Here is a 21,796-nt window from a genome sequence, read left to right on the forward strand (position 1 = left end):
TGTACATTCTATTCTATTCTGTTCTTCTATTCTACCTCCTGTTCTATATTCTGTTTTATTCTGTTCTTCTATTCTATTCTACCTCCTGTTCTACTGTATGTTCTGTTTTATTCTGTTCTTCTATTCTATTCTACATTCTGTTCTACATTCTATTCTATTATTCTATTCTACATTCTTTTCTATATTCTGCTCCATTCCATTCCACCTATCCTATCCTATCCTATCCTATTCTATTCCTTTTTCTATTCTATTCTATTCTTTCATAATTCTATTCTATTCTTTCATTATTCTGTTCTATTCTATTCTATTCTATTCTTTCCTTATTCTATTCTATTCTACATTTCTCTATTCTCTATTCTATTCTATTCTATTCTTTCCTAATTCTATTCATTCTTTATTCTATTCTATTCTATTCCTAATTCTATTCATTCCTTATTCTATTCTATTCTATTCTATTCATTCCTTATTCTATTCTATTCTATTCCTAATTCTATTCATTCCCTATTCTATTCTATTCTATTCTATTCTATTCTACCTCCTGTTTTATTCTGTTCTATTCTATTCTACCTCCTGTTCTACATTCTATTCTATTATTCTATTCTACATTCTGTTCTATATTCTGTTCCATTCCATTCCACCTATCCTATCCTATTCTATTCTATTCCTTTTTCTATTCTATTCTATTCTTTCATAATTCTATTCTATTCTTTCATTATTCTGTTCTGTTCTATTCTTTCCATATTCTATTCTATTCCATATTTTCTCTATTCTATTCTATTCTATTCTATTCTATTCTATTCTATTCTATTCTATTCTATTCTATTCTATTCTATTCTATTCTATTCTGCCTGGTTTCACCTAACCTACATGGGGACTTTGGGTTTTTCCTGCCTAAGCGCTTACGCTAGTTCCCCTCTGCTCCGGATGACAGACGGCTGCGAGGGTGGGAGAGATGACATGGGTGGTGGTGACGGATATGTCTCCGCTCAGGTTGTGACCCAGCTGGAAACCGGGGTTCCCGACACAATTCTCCTAGAAATCAAAACAGCACATCACCTTTTTTCCCCGGGCTGGCTGGTGATTCACAAGCAGTCTGGACCGGTCTGGGATGGTTCATCCCTAACCTTTTGCACCAAAGCAGGGAGACAAAGGGGAAGGGGGGGTGTTTTGCAGCCGCCCACCTGCCTTTGCAAATCTGACATGTCTCCCAGGCGTTTTTGTGGCTGATGCAATTTATATTCCGACTCCTCGGCCTTTTTGCCTCGTCTCGAAAGGGTTCCTGCTTCCCTCTTGACTTGGCCAGCCCAGAAGGTCGCAAAAGGGGGATCCACGCCACCGTCGTAAAGACGAGTCAGTTGCCCAGCGTCTGAATTTTGATCCCGTGACCACGGGGGAATGCTGCAAACGGTCATTAAGTGTGAAAACCGGCGCTACGTTGCTTTTTCCGGTGCCGTGGTAACTTTGAACGGTCACTAAATGAACTGTCGTTAAGCGAGGACTACCTGGACCGTGTGTTCCACAGGCAGGTAGGCTGCTTTCGTTTAGGGACTGTTCGAAGTTAGGGCGGCACCTTAAAAAAAAACGGACTCGGGACCATTTTTTTCACTCTTAACGACCGTTGCAGCATCCCCCTGGTCACGGGATCAAAATCGGGGAACGTGGCAAACTGTTGTGTACTTGAACGACAGTTGCAATATCCTGTGGGGGGGGGGGTGTCACATGATTTCCCCTCGTTTTGTGACTTTCCCAGCCGGCTTCCGATAAGCAAAAAAGTCAAAAGGGATGCCGGATTCATTACATGACCATGCGGTCGATTTAACAACTGGAGCGATTCGCTGGGCGACAAAAGTTTGTAAAAAATCAGGCACGACTCCCTTAAGGACCCGCCTCGCTTAGCGACAGGAGGCCCCCAATAAGATGCAAGGAATGCAAGGGAGAAACGGAGGCCTGGAGCAGAAAAAGTCCTGTTCACCCCCCAGGGGCGTGGGAAGTGGGGGGGGGGAAGCCGCAATTCGAACCCAAGGCTTGTGTTTCCCCTCTCTTAAAACGGAGATGTTATTAGATTTGGAGAACCAAGCGACTACCCACAGGTGCAAGTTCCAACGCGCCCAGGGTTGGCAGAAGCTGGCAAACTGGTTGAACTGGTCTTGAGGATAGATAACCAAGCACAGACGGCAAAGTGGGGGTGGCGAGGTCTCTTTTCGGCCTCCCCCCCCTCAACAATGCAAGATTTGGGGCGATCTAGCCACCCCGTTGGCAAACTCCAAAGTGCCCAGTTTGAACCCCGGATGGAAAAGTCAGCTGGTGGCCCAAATAAACCCTGAATTTGGGTTGGGGGGAGGCTGCCAATAAGAATTTGTGGGGCAAAGGGAGAAACAAAGCAGGACCCCCATTTCTGCCTCCCCCTCCAGGAATCTTCCAAGAATGGAAGTTTTTAAGAAGAGACTGGACAGCCATTTGTCTGAAATGGGACAGGGTTTCCTGCCTGAGCAGGGGGTTGGACTAGATGACCTCCAAGGTCCCTTCCAACTCTGTGATTCTATTATTCTGCTATTCTTTTTTCCTTCCTTCCCTCTCTCACTCACTCTCTCCCTCCCTTCCTTCCTTCCTTCCTTCCTTCCTCATCACTGGAGGTTTTTAAGAAGAGATTGGACAGCCATTTATCTGAAATGGCGTAGGGTTTCCTACCTGAGCAGGGGGTTGGACTAGATGACCTCCAAGGTCCCTTCCAATTATTATTATTATTATTATCATCATCATCATCATCCATCCTGGGTGCATCCCTGTCACACCACACAGGTTAAAAAAGGGTGCCCCCCCCCTTGTGTTTCAGCCCACTTGCCTGAACTGGCAGGGCAAACAATTGTAGACCTGGAAGGGCGCCCCAGGGTCATCTAGTCCAACCCCCTCTCCCTTCAGCTGTTCTAAGAGCTACTTCGGATGCAGTTGATGGCCAGGATAGGCGATCTGGGCTGTGAACACAGCAGCTTTAGCCAAACACAGATAGTCCTCATCTTACAACTGTTCACTTAGTGATGGTTACAGCAGCACTGAAAAAAAAGAGACGTAGGGTCGTTTTTCGCACGCCCCTCGCAGCCTCCCCCACGGTCGCGTGATCAAAATTCAGACACTTGGCAACCGACTCCTATTTATGATGGTCGCGGCGCCTCGGGTTCACACGATCCCCTTTTGCAACCCTTGCTTAATCATGGTGGCAAGAGAGGTCGTAACAATGAGGCAAAACTCGCTTAACCGCCTAATTTGGGGGGCTCAAACAGAATTCTTTATCGGCCGGGTGTGATTGTGACACACAAGGGATTTGTCTCCGGTTCTTAAGCTCTCAGTGTACGTACCTAAATGTGTCATAACTCGAGGGACGGCCTGTAAAAGAAGGAATAAACAGATTAATTTGAAAAAGGGCTGGGTCTGCAGCGAAGCAGCCCTCCCTTCCAGACCCGAGAGGAAAAAGGCACTCTGCACATACTCAGGAGCTTCCCTCCTCGTCCATAGTCCTCTTGAAACTGGCTCGAGTCCACGCCGGTCTGTTGCACCCTTTGATCGGACGTGCGCACTTAACCGTTGAACCTGGAAATCAATACGTCATGCGCTGTTTTCTCCAGTTGAGCTCACCTGCACCTTGTTGTAAAGCAGTACAAAGGGTGTAAGCCGAGCGTGCTAACTCGACACGTTGCGTGTGACTGTTTACAAGAGGGTGCCCAGGTGCCAACCTCACCTTTGCCTCTCTTTGCCAGGGGTCAAGCTTGACGTAATCCACCTGGGTTTTCCGCCATTTTCCAGGCCTGTCCTGTTTCTTCCTTCTTATACGGGCAGTCCTCGGTTTACGTCCACCATCAGGACCAGAATTTCCGTTGCTAAGCAAGCAGTTGTTCAACGAGCGGCACCCAGTTTTATGAACAAGATTATGGGGTTGTAAGCTGGCTGGGATGGTCGCAAATGATGATCAGCGATGCTGCAGCTATCACGAACACATGCCGGTTGCCAAATGTGGCCGAACTGGGATTCTGTCACCGTCATAAATGCGAGGACTGTTGTAAGTTACTTTTTTTTTTTTTAGTGCTGTTGTAACTTTGAACAATTCTTAAACGGGTGTAAGCGAAGGACTCTCTCTATTCCCAACCTGAAGAGTGCAAAGTGGCTTGCGCAAGATGGCTTAAACCTGGTTTCTTTCTCCTGCGACTAAAATCGCATCTGTGCCTCGTTTCAATTAATTAATGGGTAAATAAGAGGATATATATCATCCATTAATTAAGATTTCTTCCTCTCTGGGTTTTTTTTTTTGGCTCAGCTGCCCAGGATGTTTATTCTGACAATAACCCTATGAGGTAGGCCAGGCTACAGTGCAGCTGCTCTATACCTAATGAATTCGAACTCGGCTCTGTGGGATTTTCTATCCATACATTGACCTGTGCGGTGACTTTAAAAACACTTTAAAGCCCCAGCTTCTTTCTCCAGTTGTCTCGTGCAGCTGTCAAGCTTAATTTCTTGACGCGGTTTGAATTTTACGTCGGCTGTTGATCACCCCTTGGTGCCTTTTCCTCTGCTGCTGAGAAAAAGGGGCGAACATTCAAAAGGGTTTCCAAAAGGAACCTTTTTTTTAAAAAAAAAAAAGGGAATTAGCGTGTTTTTTTAAAGCTCACACGTACCCCACTGAGCACTTGCTTTCTAACAAATGCACACACAGACACAGACACACCCACGCTTCACAGAAGAAGAAAAAAGAATAAAATTGGAAAGGGAAAAAAAAAAGAGCTTTTCCTTTTTTTAAATTCCTAGTTAATTATCACATCGGGCCACGTGGTTAATTTTTTTTCCCCTTTCCCTCTCCATGCGGGACGTGTCAAAAATCCTGAGACTTGTAACCTGAGTCATAAATTCTCTTATCGCTAGTTGTGTGTGTGCTTTTTTTTTTTTTTTTTAACACAAGGTCACAAGTAGCATTTCAACACGGGAAAAAAAGTTGGCACGGATCACATGCCACTTTCTGCCCGCTCTGGAGAAGGAAAGAAGGAAGGAAGGAAGGAAGGAAGGAAGGAAGGGGAGAAGGAAAGAAGGAAGGGGAGAAGGAAGAAAGGAAGGAAGGAAGGAAGGAAGGAAGGAAGGAAGGAAGGAAGGAAGGAAGGAAGGAAAAGAGAGGGAGGGAGGGAGGAAGAGGAATTAGAGGGGGAGGGAAGGAAGGATTGAAAGAAAGTGGAGGAAAGGAAGAAAGGAAAGAAGGGAAGGATGGAGGGAGGGAAGGAAGGAAAGGAGGGAGGGAGGGAAAGAGGAAGGGAAGGGAAAGAGGAAGGGAAGGGAAGAGGGAAGGAAGGAAGGAAGGAAGGAAGGAAGGAAGGAAGGAAGGAAGGAAGGAAGGAAGGAAAGGAGGGAGGGAAGGAAAGGAAAGGAAAGGAAAAGAAGGAAGGAAGGAAAGATGGAAGGAAGGAAGGAAGGAAGGAAGGAAAAGAGGGAGGGAGGAAGGGAGGAAGGAAGGGGAATTAGAGGGGGAGGGAAGGAAGGATTGAAAGAAAGTGGAGGAGAGGGAAGAAGGGAAGAAGGGAAGGACGGAGGGAGGGAAGGAAGGAAAGGAGGGAGGGAGGGAAAGAGGAAGGGAAGGGAAGAGGGAAGGAAGGAAGGAAGGAAGGAAAGGAGGGAGGGAAGGAAAGGAAAAGAAGGAAAGAAAGAAGGGAAGGAAGAAGAGGGAGGGAAGGAAAGGAAGGAAGGAAAAGTGAGGGAGGGAGGAAGGAAGGAAAGGAAATTAGAGGGGGAGGGAAGGAAGGATTGAAAGAAAGTGGAGGAGAGGGAAGTAAGTAAGTAAGTAAGTAAGGATAAGAACAATTCTAGTCCTCATTGTTCAAAAGACTGAAGACAATAACAATAGCAAAGGCAATAGCCCTTTGACTTATATACCGCTTCCCAGTGCTTTACAGCCTTCTCTAAGCAGTTTACAGAGTCAGCATATTGACCCCCAACTATCTGGGTCCCTTAAGAACCGTCTCACTTAACAACATAAATGTTGGACCCCATTGTTGCCGTCAGTCAAGGACCACCTGTAAAATGGCATTTTTTCCCCAGCCTTGCAGCCTCCCACCAAGGAGGGGGTTCCTTGTGAAAAGTGGCAAACAAACAACCTTGAAACCTTTATCCCCGGCTCTGTTCTCACCTTCTGCACAACACCGAGTGTGTTGGCCTTTCTTGATAACAAGGCGCAAACAGAGGTCACCAAGGCCTTTAAACTGCCATAACACAAAGCGATTGTTTGTTTGCGCCCGGTAAATCTTTGCCCAGAAGTGGCTGAGGGGGGGGGGGAGCAAAGAACCCATCAATGGGGTCTAAGTCTATTTCAGGTTATTTTTGAAGGAGAGTTCCTGTTTGGTGGGGGGGAGGGATGGATCCTCTCCCTGTTTCTTGTGGAAGAATAACCAGGATGGGGGTCGGGTTTCCCGTAGGTTTCGCTCCCGACCAAGGTTTAAGCTTGCAACAGATTGTTTAAACTGGGATTAAAGCGAAGGAGATGAAAAGGATGGAGAGGAGGAGGAGGAGGAGGGGGCAGTGAATAATATGGGGAACCCCGAGAGACTTACTTCTGAAGCCCGTTCAGAAAAGGCAGGATTTGGGATCCAGCTTTTGGGAAAGGGCAAATTCCCTAATAAAAAGAGCCTTCTGGGAAGAGTTGTGTAGTAACCGTGGGGTGGGGGGGAGAAAATGCCAATATTATTACAAGCAGAGTCCCTGACTTAAATTCCATAATCCTGTCTTGATTTGACTATCCCAGTTAAGGCCTGAAAGCCTGAGAAAAGGCTAGCTTTCTTTCCTTCCTTCCTTCCTTCCTTCCTTCCTTCCTTCCTTCCTTCCTTCCTTCCTTCCTTCCCATCCAATTCTTCCTTCAATTCTCCCTTCCTATTTTCCTCCCTCCCTTCCTTCCTTTCTTTCTTCCTCCCTTCCTTTCTTCCTTGCTTCTTTCTCCTCCAATTTTCTTCCCTCTTTCCCTCTTTTCCTTCCTTCCTTCCTTCCTTCCTTCCCATCCAATTCTCCTTCCTTCAATTCTCCCTTCCTATTTTCCTCCCTCCCTTTCTTTCTTTCTTTCTTTCTTCCTCCCTTCCTTTCTTCCTTGCTTCTTTCTCCTCCAATTTTCCTCCCTCCCTGCCTCCCTCCCTATTTTCCTTCCTTCCCTCCTTCTTTCCTTCCTCCCTTCTCACTTTTTCCTTCCTTTCCTTCCTTCTTTCTTTCTTTCACTTTTTCTTTCCTTCTCTTTCACCCTTTCCTTTCCTCCCCTCCCTTCCTCTCCCCTTCCACCACCCACCCACCCACCCACCCTTCCTTCCTTTTCTTTTTTCTTTCTTTCCTTCTTTCCCCTCTCTCTCTCCCCTGCCCTTTCACCTTCCAAAATCCATCCTACGCTGACCTCACCCTTGCAAAACCCTGTTGTTTTTCTTCTTACATAGCCCTCCATTCTCAAAACTCACCAAAGGGGGGGGGAGAATCCATGTAGGCCAGGAGTTAATTCCCCCCCCATTTGGAGGCAAACTGCCCCCCCCCAATCCCAACGCAACACCTGGCTTGCTTGCCGTGTTGATGTTTTGCTGTAGAGCTACTTTGAAATCTCCCCACAAATTACGGGGGGCAGAAATGAGACACGGGTGGAGGCAGGTTCACGCATGTTGAGCCGTGTTCTCCCGAATGCATGTAGTTACCTGTCTCGGCACACGAATTTCTCCGCAAGGGAGAAAGACAAAACGGGTGTCGCTTTTTGTGTAAACAGCCCTCCTGTCTCAAGCCGGGCCTCCCTCCGCTCCATAAAATATTAAGAGCCACTGCTTTTCTCCCTTTTAATCCCCAATCCTCGATTTACGACACTTCCATTTAGCGACTCTTTTACCATGGCACTGTAAAAAGGACCGTTTTTCACACTTGCGACCATCGTCACGTGATCAAAATTCAGAGGCTTGGCAACTGACTCGTACTTTCGACAGTCGCAGAGACCGGACAGCCCTTTGTCTGAAATGGTTGTAGGGTTTCCTGCCTGAGCAGGGGGTTGGACTAGATGACCTCCAAGGTCCCTTCCAACTTTATTATTATCATTATCATTATCCCCACGGTCACGTGATCAAAATTCAGCCTCTTGGCAACTGACTCCTACTTAGGAGGGTTGCAACGTCCCGGCGTCACGCGATTCCCCCTTTTTTTTGCGTCCTTCTGACCCAGTGAAGTCAGATTCATTTAACGACCTGGTTACTAACTGAACAACTGCAGGGGTTCACTTCACAAGTGTAGCCAGAAAGGTCGTAAAAAGGGGCAAAACTCACTTAGCCAGAGAAATCTGGGCGGTCCATTGTGCAGCCCGCCTTAATTTCAATCCAAAAATGAATTTCTTTGCATGCCGAATTAGGGATGTTCAATCTAGGCTCTTTTTATTTAGAACAATTAACCAGTGGAACAACCTGCCTCCAGAAGCGGTGAATGCTTCAACACTGGAGGTTTTTAAGAAGAGAATGGACGGCCATTTGTCTGAAATGGGATAGGGTTTCCTGCCTGAGCAGAGGGTTGGACTAGATGACCTCCAAGTTCCCTTCCAACTTTATTATTATTATTATTATTATTATTATTATTATTATTATTATTATTATTATTATTATTATTATTATTATGGATCATCGCACAGCCAGCCAGATGTTCAGGCTGGATTTGGCATTTTTGTCTACCTATCGAGTCCTTCCCAAGGACCTGGGATAGGCAGATGTGGATGTTTGATGGTATTACAGATCTCGTTGCAGGATGAAAGCAGTGCCTAGTAAGGCTGCCTTTTGCAATTGACTAATGGTGAATTTGTCAATGCCGATGATGGTGTCCAAGTGGTGCTCCAGTTGTTTTCGGATTGCACCCAAGGCGCCTATGACTATTGGTACTACCCTTGCTTGCCTTTGCCACAGTCTTTCTATTATTATTATTATTATTATTATTATTATTATTATTGTTGTTGTTGTTGTTGTTGTTGTTGTTGTTGTTGTTGTTATTATTATTTGACCAGGGCAACTTTATTCTCTGTTTCCTAAAGACGCGTCTTCGCTTGCTGTCCAAACCCACCGGGTGCCACGTGAGAACGTGGCCCGTGGATCATTCCGTATGGATTTTCCTATTGTGTTGCTCGAGGTTAGTCCCTGCCGAAGTTCAACAGCCATCCTCAGTCCCTTAATGTGACATATATATACCTAATTATGCACAGCTAATTAGTGATATTTTACAAAGCTCTAACCTCCACGAATTTTTCAAAACCCCGGCTTTATTTTTTTTTCCACCGGCATTAAATTCTTTATTCTTTTTTTTTTCTTCTTCTTCTCCTTTTCTCTCTTGGGTGGCTTATCTGGCTCCTTCCAAGTGTTCAATTAAAAAGAATATATTAAGAAGGCAGAGGACAATTGAGGATGCCTGATGGGCTAATTTTGAAAATGATCACCGAGTTCACTTCTGGCATAATTAATTGCAGACTCGGCCTCTCTAAAATTCTGGGCCCGTTTTATTCTTTAATTTAAGGTTTATGATTTCTATTTTGCCCGGTTTTGTTACTTATATTGGATGTTATTATTTATATTTCCTTTTGTTACTGACACTTTATTTGATTACAGCCCAGTCCTCAACTTACGACCACAATAATAATATTCTATTCTATTCTATTCTGTATTTCTATTCTATTCTATATTTCTATTCTATTCTATTCTATTCTATTCTGTATTTCTATTCTATTCTATTCTATATTTCTATTCTATTCTATTCTATTCTATTCTATTCTATTCTATTCTATTCTATTCTATTCTATTCTATTCTGTATTTCTATCCTATCCTACTAAGTGAACTATTATAGGACTATCTGTACTTATATTTTATTTCAGTTTATTTCACTTTGTTTTATTCTTATATCTTAGCCTGCTTTCAAATGATTCTGAAGGGTTACAGGGTGAGGATTCCTTCTAGTTTTTTTCTTTATTATTATTTTATTTGTTTGAGAGGTGTGTTAGGAGCCGGCCAATTGTTTTCTTGTCTGTCTTTCTATAAACATCTCCAAGTGGCTTCTGCTTGCAGGCTCTTATCAGCAAGAAAGTTTGTGTGTGTTTGTGGAATTTGTGGCTAGAAAGCGATACATTTGTGCTATATATATTTTTTTCCTGTTTTGTTTTGTTTGGAAAACTCTCCCTTTATTATTTTTTCTTTTATCTGTCTGGAGGAGAGATTCTAGGCCAATCACAATCACCAAAGGCAACAAGATAAAACATGAAAAAAAAGAAATGAATATTAATGCTAAAATTGAGACTAGTGCTCTCCTGCTCAACTCCTATTAGGGCTGGTGGAGATGGGCATTGTAGTCCGGCACATTCCCCGAAGTTGGGGGACATTGCATACAAAATAACAGGGTGGCAAAGGGATCTGGGAGGTCATCTAGTCCAACCCCTCTGCTCAAGCAGGAGACCCTATACTATCCCGTTCGGGACAAATGGCTCTGCACTCTTTTCTTAAAAGCCTCCAGCGATGGAGCCCCCACAGCTTCCGAAGGAGGTGGGCGATCCCGTCTCTGGGTCTGCCTTTTTGACTTGGGAAGGGGCACCCAGAGGTCTTCTAGTAGTCCAACCCCCCCTGCTCCAGCAGGAGACCCTACCTACCCCATTTCAGACCAACGGCTGTGCAACCTCTTCTTAAAAAGCCTCCAGTGGTGGAGCACCCACCACTTCTGAAGGAGGGCGGCGGGGGGGGGGGAGGACGTTCCTGCCGCTGGGTCTGCCTTTCCCACTTTGGGGCACCCAGAGATCCTCTAGTCTAGCCCAACCCTCCTCTCCTGGAAAGATGCATTGGGAGGGAAAGGGAGGGAAAGGGAGGGGGCTGACTTGTTTGGCAACTGCTGTCTAGGTCCACCGAGACGGGGTGGGAGTGTGGGGGGGGGGGAGAGCTAAAAGTCTGGCGCTCGCCCCAGGCAAGGCGTGAAGCCGCGGCGGCCGCTTGGGGTCAGCCGGCGCTCTTCCCCCTCTCTCTCGCTCCCTCCCGGCTGCCTCCCGCCTCTCTTCCCCGGCCCAGCAGGGGCGGCACCTCCGCCCAGTACTTAAACCGCGGCTGGGGCTGCTTGCTCGGCTTAGGAGAGGCAGCCAGCGCGGCACGGAGCAAAAGGCGGAGCGCCCCAGGGGGAAGCTGGTACGCGCCGTCGGAGAAGGCGAAAAGAAAGCAGGAAAGAAAGAAAGAAAGAAAGAAAGAAAGAAAGAAAGAAAGAAAGAAAGAAAGAAAGCAAAGAACGAAGCAAGCAAGCAAAAAAGAAGGAAGGAAGGAAGGAAAGAAAGAAAGAAAGAAAGAAGGAAGGAAGGAAGGAAGGAAGGAAAGAAAGAAAGAAAGGAAGGAAGGAAGGAAGGAAGGAAGGAAGGAAGGAAGGAGGCAAAGAAGGAAAGGAAAGGAGGGTCGAGACTGCGGGCCGATGGGTCTCCCGTGGTGGACCCCCCTGCTCGGTCTCTGGTGCGCCCTGTGCCTGGCGTCTGGACAGAGGCACACGGTCTTCTGGAACAGCACCAACCCCAAGTGAGTTCGCGTCTCGGGGCGCTGGGAAAGACGGGGAGGGGGCGCAGGGCAGGCAGGCAGCCTCTCGGCTCGGAAGAACAGACCCCCCACCCCCACGCCTTCCAAGCCGTCGATTTGGGCCGGGTCGAGCCTGGCCCAGGGCTAGGCGCCCTCCAGGCGGGCTCCTGCGCGGATGGAGAGGCGCGCGGCGGCGGGGGGGGGGAGACCCCCTTTCTCTCTCTCTCTCTCTCCCCCCTCCCCGATGGGGGAAACGGTGGGCTCTCCGGTTTCAGCGGAGGCCCCCTCTGGCTGGCCCGCGCGGCCACCCACCCAGCTGGCTTCCAGACCCCCCTATCCCACCCTACCCCGCCCCCGCCCCCAAAAGAGGGATTTGGATGGCTGGCAAAATGCGCTTCGCTGCGTTTGGTTTCCTGAAGCGAGCCCACCTCCTCAATTAGACGGGCCAGCCTTTGGAGCTGGAAGAAGAGGAGTTTCTCCCACCCCCCCACCCCCCCAAGGCCACCACCCGACCCCCATCCCTACCCACCCACCCGGTGCCCACTTCCAGCGTCAAACGCGTCCAGATCTGTGCGTTCCCTCTCCTTGTTTTCTTCCAAACATCCCAAGTGGCACCCCCCCACCCTAAACCGGGCCCTTTAAATCTGGGGGCCGGCTCCGAACCTCGCCAGCCGTGTCCGCCTGCAAAATTGCACCTTTGCGCAACCCCCTTTCTGCTGATCTCTCCCCCCACCCCAACCCACCACCACCCCTGCTTCTCTCTCTCTCTCTGCTCTCTAGCATTTTGTTGCTGAGAGCTAGACCCCCACCAAACCTTGATTGACAGCTGGGTCTCCCTCCTGAGCAGGAGAAGTCAACTTCGTTGGGGAGGGGGGGGAAAGACTCAGAGAAAGAGGTCGGTTACGCGCCCCCCCCCCCGTCTCCACCTTGACAGGAGGGGATGGAAGTGGAGAGAGCTGAGAATTTGTAAACATCCAGTGTGTAGGCCTTTCTTGGCAGCCAGCCCGTACCTGGGCATAGTCACAAGGGCGTGAATCAGGAGGAGGAGGAGGAGGCAGCCTTGCTAGGAAAGAGGAGGCAGTGCCAGTTGTAACTATTCTTATTATTATTGTTATTAATGAAGGAGAATATTTGTAGCAGGGTTGAAATAAGTCCTTGGTGCTCTTTGAGCTTCTCCTCTTTCTTTCTCTTTCTCCCTCTCCTTCTCTTTCTCCATCTCCTCTTTCTCCTTCTCCTTCTCCTTCTCCCTCTTTCTTTCTCCATCTCCTTTTTCTTCTACCTCTCCTTCTCTTTCTTTCTCTTTCTCCTTCTCCTCCTTCTCCCTCTCCTTTTTTCTCCTTCTTCTCCTTCTCTTTCTCCTTCTCCTTCTCTTTCTCCATCTTCTCCTTCTCCGTCTCCTTCTCCTCTTTCTCTTTCTCCTTCTCTCTCTTCCTCTCCTTCTCCTCCTCCTTCTTCCTATTAATAATAATAATAATTAAATTTAGGGTAGAGTAGTTAGGGTAATGGAACGTCTGCAAGAAAACAAGCTCAGAGAGCACCAAGGACATCATCATCATCATCATATCATTATCATCATTATTATTACTATTATTATTACTATTATTATTATTACTATTATTATTATTACTATTATTATTATTATTATTATTATTATTATTATTAGCCTATCTCACCACAGAGCTCTTCTAGGTGGCTCTTAATGTCAGCTACCCCTCGCTGCGTCTCCTCGCAGATCTTAGCAACAACGGGTGCCGTCGTTTGCCAGCCTGAAAAATTACCCTTAAAACATCCTCTTTAAGCCAGGCTAAGGTGATCAGAAACCTCCTTTCTAACCAGCTCCGCCCAAGGGTTTTGTTTTGAACGTGGCTTGCCAGTCCGGAATGACTTTCAAGTGGCGGGGAGTTCCGACGGCTATCTTTCTCCTCCCGGGGGTTATTCTGTGGGCCTTGAGTCCCGCCGCGTCGGCGACGGTCTGCGAATCTGCCTTGAAGCAAGGCGGGGTGTTCCTGCTCCTGGGGGAGGGGGGAGACAAAATGAGAGTTTGGACTGGGTTTAAAAGTTGGGGTGTAAGGACCGTGGGGATGGGGCTTGGGGAGGGGGGAATCGAGGCAGAAGGAAGAAAGAGAGAGGATCTTGTGGTCCTGTGGGTCGGACGGTGATCGTTTGGGGATGCCTCTGGCGCCCGTGGGGTTAATCTCATCTGGAGGATTGTTTTGCACAGATTGTCTGGCTTTGCAGAGGGGGCAGCTGCGTCCTGTTGTGAAAGCCTCAAGGCTGGGGGCTCTCCAGGTGGTCTTCTTTCCCTCCCCCCCCCTCCTCCCCAGCTTATGCCTCTCCCGATTCCCTGATCATGTTTTGCAACCAGCCAGAACCAACGTGGTTTTTGTTGTTGTTATTATTGCTTTTCCTCCCCATTTTTTCCTTCTTTCCCTCGGGCTGAAATTCTAAGCAGGCTGTCCAGATGTCGGGACTACACCTCCCCTGCTCCTTTGCCACAGGGGAAGAAAGGAAAGTGAAGGGGCTGGGTTATTTATTTATCTATCCAATTTATTTGCCACTCATCATTTGGCCGACACTGGAATAATCAAGGAGCTACCGGTTCTAAATCCTCCTCGGCTCCAGAAACGGACATGGCGATTTGTAGCTAGCCTACCTGTAAGGGTTGTTGTGTGTGGGGGGGATGCGGTAGAGGGAACAATTAATAGAAGAACAGACTTGGAAGGGACCTTGGAGGTCTTCTAGTCCAACCCACTGCTTAGGCAGGAAACCCTATCCCATTTCAGACTCGTGGCTGTCCAGTCTCTTCTTAAAAACCACAATCAATGGAGCAGCCACAACTTCTGGTGGCAAGCAGTTCCACTGGTTGATTGTTCTCACTGTTAGGAAATTTCTCCTTAATTCCAGATTTGCTTCTCTCCTTGATTAGTTTCCATCCGTTGCTTCTTGTCCTGCCTGCAAAGTGCTTTGGAGAAGAGGTGGAACCCCCCACCCCCTCTGTTATTCCAGCTCTGTTATTCTGTATTCTGAGCAGGGGGTTGGACTAGAGGACCTCCAAGGCCCTCGTGATTCCTTTGTTCTCACGATGCGGCTTCCACAGAGACCTTCTTCTGCTCTGCGAATCAAGCAAGGGAGAAAATTAACTCCGAGATGTGACTGCGGAGATGGAGCCTCCGCTCGCAGGAGCAGTCTACCTCTTTGACAGAGGTCAGAAAATCCCCCTCCCCCAAGAGCTCGCTCAGAGGCCTCTCTAGAAGCCCCTCACTCTGGGAACAATTTTATTTCTTTTTATTTATTTATTATTTAAATTTATATACCGCCCTATCTCCCTTACGGGACTCAGGGCGGTGAACAGGCAATAATAAAAATCACAATAAATATTGAATAAAAAGCCTGCTCTAAAATACCCCATATAAAACCCCTAGCAAAGCCCAATCAAAACTACGCCAATGTTGACTCTTTTCCCCCCCCCCTCCCTCCCAAATCTTGCAAGGCCAAAAAAAAACAAAAAAAGGACCTGCACTCTGCATGCGCTCAGAAGCCCTCTTGCTTTTTCTGTGTCTCAGCTTTGGAAAGACACCTCCCCCTCAGGGCAAAAATGAGGAGGGTCTCTCGCCTTTGTAGAGGGGTTGCACCATCAGGTCATCCCCTCCCTTTAAAAAAAAAAGAAAAAAAAAGGCTGGACTTTTGATCAACATTGCAGAAGTTCAACCAGGTGGAAAATCTTTGGCACGACCAGGCGCTGGGGGAAAGTTAGTAGGGGGAGAAGCCCAGGCCGGTCAGCCAAGTCTTCTTTTCCCAGGGCAGGCGCCCTGCTGGCCTCGGGCCTCTTCCTTCCCGCCAGCCCTGGACAGCGGCCAAGGGACGGCGCCAGGGTTATCCGGGGCAGGAAGCCTGGCTGTTTTTCGGGGACAAACATCTTGCAGAGTTTGAGACAGAAGAGTTGTTTTGTCAAAGCGCCTGCCGATGACAACTCCGGGAAAAAAACAGAGGGAGGGGCTGTGTTTTTTTAGGATTGGCAGTGGGGGGGGGAAGAGAAAACAACCAAGGTGGTTATTGTGGGCGATTCGAATCCGGCCCCGGGCGAGGCCAAGCGAGATGTGGGGAGACATTCAACTCTGATTTGAGTTTCTTCTTGTTTGCAGCCAGCCGTGGGATCCCGGTTTAATTTCCACAGCCCACCGTCGTCGTCGTATCTCAGGGCAGCCCCCCTCCCCCTAATTTCAGACCTGGGGTGATTGGCACCCCTCTTGCCCGCTTCACTCCTGCATCCCCCTTTTTCTGACCCCCCTCCCCAAATGCCATCTCCTAAGTTCAACCCGCCTTTCTTTCTTCATGCCAAGAACACTTTTTCCAGATGTTTGGAACAAAAGAAGCCGGGGGAACATCTGAAGAACATCTGGAGGGCGCCCCATTGCCTGTCCCGGGGACTGGGGATCATTTATTTTTTTCATGGGTGGTTCAGGCAACACACACACACAGACACACACACACACACACACAGAGCCCTTCCAGCTTAGTTAAAAATTCTCATTTTTTGCTGTGTTCGCTTTTCGGTGTCTCCAAAGTTACGTGTGTATATATACATATTTTTCTCCCCGTCCAACTTAGCCAGATGTGTTCCAGGGGGTTTGCCCACCGTCCTGGGTGATCTTTGCAAACGGGTCAGATCCTGGGTGGTGTGAACCCCCCCCAGGGCAGGGAGGGAGGCAGGCTGGGTGGGTGGGTGGGAAGGGAGAGCCTTCTCAACCCATCTCTCTCTCTCTCTCTCTCTCTCTCTCTCTCTCTCTCTCTCTCTCTCTCTCTCTCTCTCTCTCTCCCCCCCCCCCCTTTGGAGGCAAGGATGCTAAAAGTTGGTTTATTGCTCCACCGAGGATCTGCCGCCCTGGCGGGGTTGTCAAACCGGTTTGGGAGAAGCCTTAGTTTGTTCCTTCATTCCCAGATGTGTGTGGGGAAGCGGATAAACCTTTAATAACTAATTTCACCCTTTGGAATGTGGTTTCTCCAGAGACCGGGATAGGCTCGCTTAAAAGAGGGCTATCGTTTTTTTCCAGGAGGGGGGCAGAACAAACCAGCATTCCCCCCCTCCCCCACAAGATGAATGTCCTGCCTCTTCTTTGTTAGGACAACAGAAACCACGTTATCCCGTTTTTTAATCCTTGCAAGGAATCCTCCCGCAGAGTTTTTGCTTACGGGGCGCGTCTGCAATTACCAGCCGGATTTTCTTTGCTAAGCAAGGCGCTTGGTTCAGCGTTCAAGGCGCCCCGGTTTTACCACCTTTTCGCCAGGGTCGTTAAGCGAATCGCTGCAGGTGGGGAGGGAACCAGGTGGTCGTTAAACGCATCTGGATTTTCCCGTATGGACTTGGCTTGTCGGAAGCCGGAGAGATTGTTAATTGTCCAGAGGACAATTAACCAGTGGAACAGCTTGCCACCAGAAATCGTGGGCGCTCCATCACTGGAGGTTTTTAAGAAGAGGCCACCTAGACAGTCACTTGTCTGAGATGCTGTAAGTTCTCCTGCTTGAGCAGGGGGCTGGACTAGAAGACCTCCAAGGTCCCTTCCAGCTCTATTCTATCCTATCCTATCCTATCCTATTCTATTCTTATTTTCTGTTCTAGTCATTTCTCTATTCTATTCTATTCTATTCTGCGAGCACGTGATCCCAAGATTTGGCAACCGACATAAAATCCATGCCACTTGCCAAGTGCTTGAACTTTTCACATGACCCTGGGGATTCTGTGACAGTTGTAAGTATGAGGACTTGTCCTAAATCGCTTTTTTCCAGGACTGTTGCCACCTCAGTCGCTAAACGAACAGTCGTTAAATTGACGATGAGCCGTCTTCTTCATTTTGACCAATTGCAAGCCCGTCTGGCAGGCAAAACAGCAAATGCTGAATCTCCAAAACAAAAAATATATGAGGAATAATCGGTGTAAAAATGGCGAGACCATAAAAGTGTGTAAAAATACGGTGTCTGGCTGTGATCAAAATCGAAAAAGAAATATTTGCAGAGTCAGATCAAAGGCTGCTGACTCTTGCAAGCATTATGTGGCGATATATTTGTTGTTGTTTTTAAAAATAGATTAAATGGAAGTATAGCAATTGTGCATTCCTTCACAGAAGGGGTATGTGTCAAAATGCAGATTATGTCACTTCTTTCCCCCCCATTGTCACCCGTAAAAAGTCAAGGACCTTAAAAAGAGCCACAGAAGGTAATTTTTTGCATGCAATGGGATTTACTCCATGCATTCCCCATTTACATGTTGTTAATAATAATAATAATAATAATAATAATAATAATAATAATAATAATAATAATAATAATATCGTTCGAAGGGACCTTCGAGGTCATCTAGTCCAACCCCCTGCTCAGGAAGGAAACCCTATCCCATTTCAGACAAATGGCTGTCCAATCTCTTCTTAAAAACTTCCAGTGTTGGAGCATTAAAAAAAATGACAATAAAAGATTATCTTATCTTATTCACAATTTCTGGAGGCAGGTTGTTCCACTGGTTAATTGTTCTAACTCTTCTGACCTTGTTTAATGACCGTTTACAACGGCACTGAAAAAGCAACTTAGGGTTGTTTTCCACACTTACGACTGTGTGCAGCATCCCCATGGTTCACATTATCACAATTCGGACCCTTGGCCAGTGACTCGTATTTACGACGGTCGCGGGGTCCCGGGGTCCTTATGTATTGAAATTGATTGTAAGTAAGCTCGGCGACCCAGCTAGCCTAGGGAACTCACCTTGACTGGGGCTGATAGGAACTGGAGTTATTCCACAAAGTTTGGAAGGCCTTTGTTGATTACGGTGTGATGGTTAACGTCAGCAATTCCGAGACACGCTCGATTAAAAGAAAAGAGTATTTAATTTCCATTTATTGGATTTGCAAAGGCACCCGATTGAAAACGACATGATTAAAAAGAGATTTAAAAAACCAGCAAGGAAGAGGAGATGGTAAAGCCAAGGAATGTATTTAAACAGCCAAACAAATTTCCAGGGAATTGAAGATATGCCTAGCAAATCTGGGAAAAAACCACCCCCGCTGAACGGAGAATAAAACTGGATTTGAAATAATCCAACCTCAGGAAGAATACCTTATCGTTTAATTGTTAAATTGATTGACAGGCCTCTTCCTTGTTATTTAGCTAATGGTGGCCCTTAAGATGCTCTTGGTCAGCCTGTATAGAAATAATCCTTGATTTATGGCTACATTTAAGCCAGGCAGTCGTTATCGTTATTATACAAATCACTGCAGCCATATAAAGGATTCACAGGGTGGTTAAGCAAATCTATCTTTTCTATCTTGACTCTAGATTCCCTAAAAGCAATCCATTCCTTGCAGTGCCTACCTTGCAGGGTTCTTGGTAAGGAGGATTAAGAAGACACCGAACGAAGTTTGAAAAAGTCTGGAAGTTTTTAAGCCTTCTTTTTTTATATCGGTTTCAGATTTCAGAGGGAAGATTACACCGTCGAGGTGCGTCTGAACGAATATTTGGATATCATCTGTCCGCACTACGAGGATAACAGCGTCCCCGCCCATTCTATGGAGCGCTACACCTTGTACCTGGTCGAACGAGAGGAGTACGACACGTGCAAACCACGGTCTAAGGATCAGGTCCGCTGGCAATGCAACCGGCCGGATGCCCTGCACGGTCCGGAGCGGCTTTCCGAGAAATTCCAGCGTTTCACACCGTTCACCCTCGGCAAAGAATTCAGGGAGGGCCACGAATATTATTACATCTGTAAGTCTGCTTTTCGGAGAAACGCATAGGCTGTTCTTAAAAAAACCTCCAGTGGTGAAGGAAGGAAGGAAGGAAGGAAGGAAGGAAGGAAGGAAGGAAGGAAGGAAGGAAGGGGAAAAAAAGAATAACAGAATCACAGAATTGGAAGGGACCTTGGAGGTCTTCTAGTCCAACCCCTGCTCAAGCAGGAGACCCTATACCATTTCAGACAAATGGCCGTCCAATCTCTTCTTGAAAACCTCCACAACTTCTGGTGGCAAGTTGTTCCACTGGTTAAATTTGGCTCCAAAACTACAGCCGTTTAAAAATATGAATGCTCTGCAAATTTTTCTTGAACACTCAAGGCTAGAAAAGGGCGTATCTTTATCCTTTGCTCTTCCAATTTTCTGTTTTCTCTGATGCTCGCCAGCATTTTTAATAGTTTTCCTCTCTTTTTTTCTCTTGGTTAGCAAAATCGATTCATCGGCACCGAGATTCCTGTCTTAAATTGAAGGTGAAGGTGCTTGGGAAGAAAAGTAAGTATTTTAGCGTTTAAATACTTAATTGCTTTTCCAATTCTTGTTGTCTCAAACCACCAGGATTACTTCCAAAGAATATTTGTAGGATGTCGCCACAGTTACGTCTTTGCGCCGTTTCATGGTTCAGACTTACCGCCCATCTTCTCTTCAGCCACTCAGGGTGGGGCCTTCAGGTGGACTTTTTTTTAATGGTGCCTCATTTAGCGACCACTCAGAGTTACGACAGTGATGAAAAAGTAATTTGACCTCCCGTCCCGGCCTTCACAGCTTTTGTGGGTCTGTGAAGTGAAGCAAAGCTGATTGCAAAATGAATATTTCACTTAGGGACTGCTTCGCTGAACAGTTGCCGGTCCCCATTATGGTCGCTAAATGGGGACAACTTGAAGGGTGCTCCAGATTCCATGTTACTAACTTAACCACCCCAGGAATTCAAGTAACACAACTGTGGCAGGAAAGGCCATCAAACGAGGCAAAACTCCCTGAACAAATGTTTCACTTAGTAACGTAAATTTTGGGCTCGATTGTGGTCGTAAGTTGAGGACTACCTGTAAAGCCCACCTGGAGAAAAAGAGAGAGAAGGATGTGAGGTTGAAACTGGAATTAGAAGGGGGTCTCAGGATTCAGCATACCCTGGTTTTGGGGGTGTCTGAACTTAACAGTGTTCTTTCTTCCGTTGTAGCTCAGATACCACCCGGTCATGTCCCCACGCAGAAGGGACCGCTTCAATCAGGTAGGTCCAGAAATGGAATTCTGGGAAATTGTGGGGCTGGGGGTGTCCTTACCCCATGGCTAAATCATTAGAAATCCATGGGGTCCTTACGAGACACGGGTGACCCTCTTCCGCGCAGGATGAGACAAACACCCCCCCTTATTTCTTTACTCGCTGATCTCCGCAGACGATCCGGACGCCCCGATGTTGCGCAGCGTGGGATACAATTCCGCCCCCCGGCTTGGCAGCCCCCTGCCCTTCATCAGCCTCTTGCTGCTGGTCTTCATCTTTCGGGGGCCCTGAAGGGAATCTCGGACCCCGACTGAACCCCCCAGATTGAGCCAGGCAGGGTGGACTCCGACGAGGGTCCACGCGGCGAGCGAAACAGCACCATGGGTCTTCACTATGATCAAGCTCGAAACCGTTGGTAGCACGAGGTGTGAGGAGGCGCGGCACGCGTCGTAGGCATGGGAAAGACGGCGTGCAAATCCGCTCGCCTGTTCTCGAGAAAGATCTCGTTGGACTCCCGGTGAGGAGAAAGCGACGCAGCGAGCTGACGACATGTCCTCCGCAGGTCGGAGACGTGTCCCCCGCGAGTCAGAGATGCCCAGGATCCTGCCAAAGTTTGATGGACTTTGTTGGACTTTTCAAGCAAACTTTATTGGGACTTTTTGAGCAAACTTCGCTGGGACTTTTCGAGCAAGGTATATAGACACAAGCTGCTTCCAAAATCACCCAGTCCCCTCTGGACCTACAAGATCATGTGAATAATTTAACAGACTTAAAAAAACAGGCAGGACCTGAATTTGGGGAGGATCACCGCCCTTTTATCTTCCCTTCATGGAACTTTTGTCTTCACAATCCGGACGGAAAGGCTGTGTCCAAAGGATAGAGATTCAAGAACTCGGATGCACTATTTATTAGAACGAAAGGTGAAGGCGACGAGCCCAAGGATCGCAATTTCAAAAGAAGCTTGGAAAAAGAGTGGAACTCTCGAGAAAAAGGGGAAAATTTATTTTCTGTTATGCTTTTTATTGCGGGATATTTTTTTTATTTGTAAAAAAAAAAAAGAAAAGAATAAATGACGCCAAATAAGCTGGCTGTGGTTCAACTGGGCGACCTCGTTTTTGTGAAAGGAAAGGGCGGAGCGTGGGGGATCAGTGGGTGGGGCCTAAAGCAAGGGGCGGAGCCCGGCGGCAGAGGCGAAATGATAGTTTTTCTTGCTGGAACGATTCTGTAAATGGAATTTACAAAGTACAAAGGCTAAAAATCTTCCTTG

The 21,796-nt window shown here is 47.2% G+C and overlaps 1 protein-coding gene across 1 annotated transcript; it reads left to right on the forward strand.

The window, feature by feature from the left end:
* The first annotated feature begins 11,423 nt into the window (after nt 1-11,423).
* EFNA1 (ephrin A1) lies at nt 11,424-21,624 on the forward strand. The gene is made up of 5 exons (XM_015826056.1): nt 11,424-11,544; nt 18,995-19,290; nt 19,740-19,805; nt 20,488-20,538; nt 20,705-21,624. The coding sequence occupies exons 1-5, from the start codon at nt 11,444-11,446 to the stop codon at nt 20,818-20,820; spliced, it is 630 nt and encodes a 209-aa protein (XP_015681542.1). The 5' UTR covers nt 11,424-11,443; the 3' UTR covers nt 20,821-21,624.
* Nucleotides 21,625-21,796: the final 172 nt, after the last annotated feature.

The sequence above is a fragment of the Protobothrops mucrosquamatus genome, unplaced genomic scaffold (genome assembly GCF_001527695.2).
Source record: "Protobothrops mucrosquamatus isolate PMUCROS unplaced genomic scaffold, P.Mucros_1.0 scaffold2939, whole genome shotgun sequence".
NCBI classification, from domain to species: domain Eukaryota; kingdom Metazoa; phylum Chordata; class Lepidosauria; order Squamata; family Viperidae; genus Protobothrops; species Protobothrops mucrosquamatus.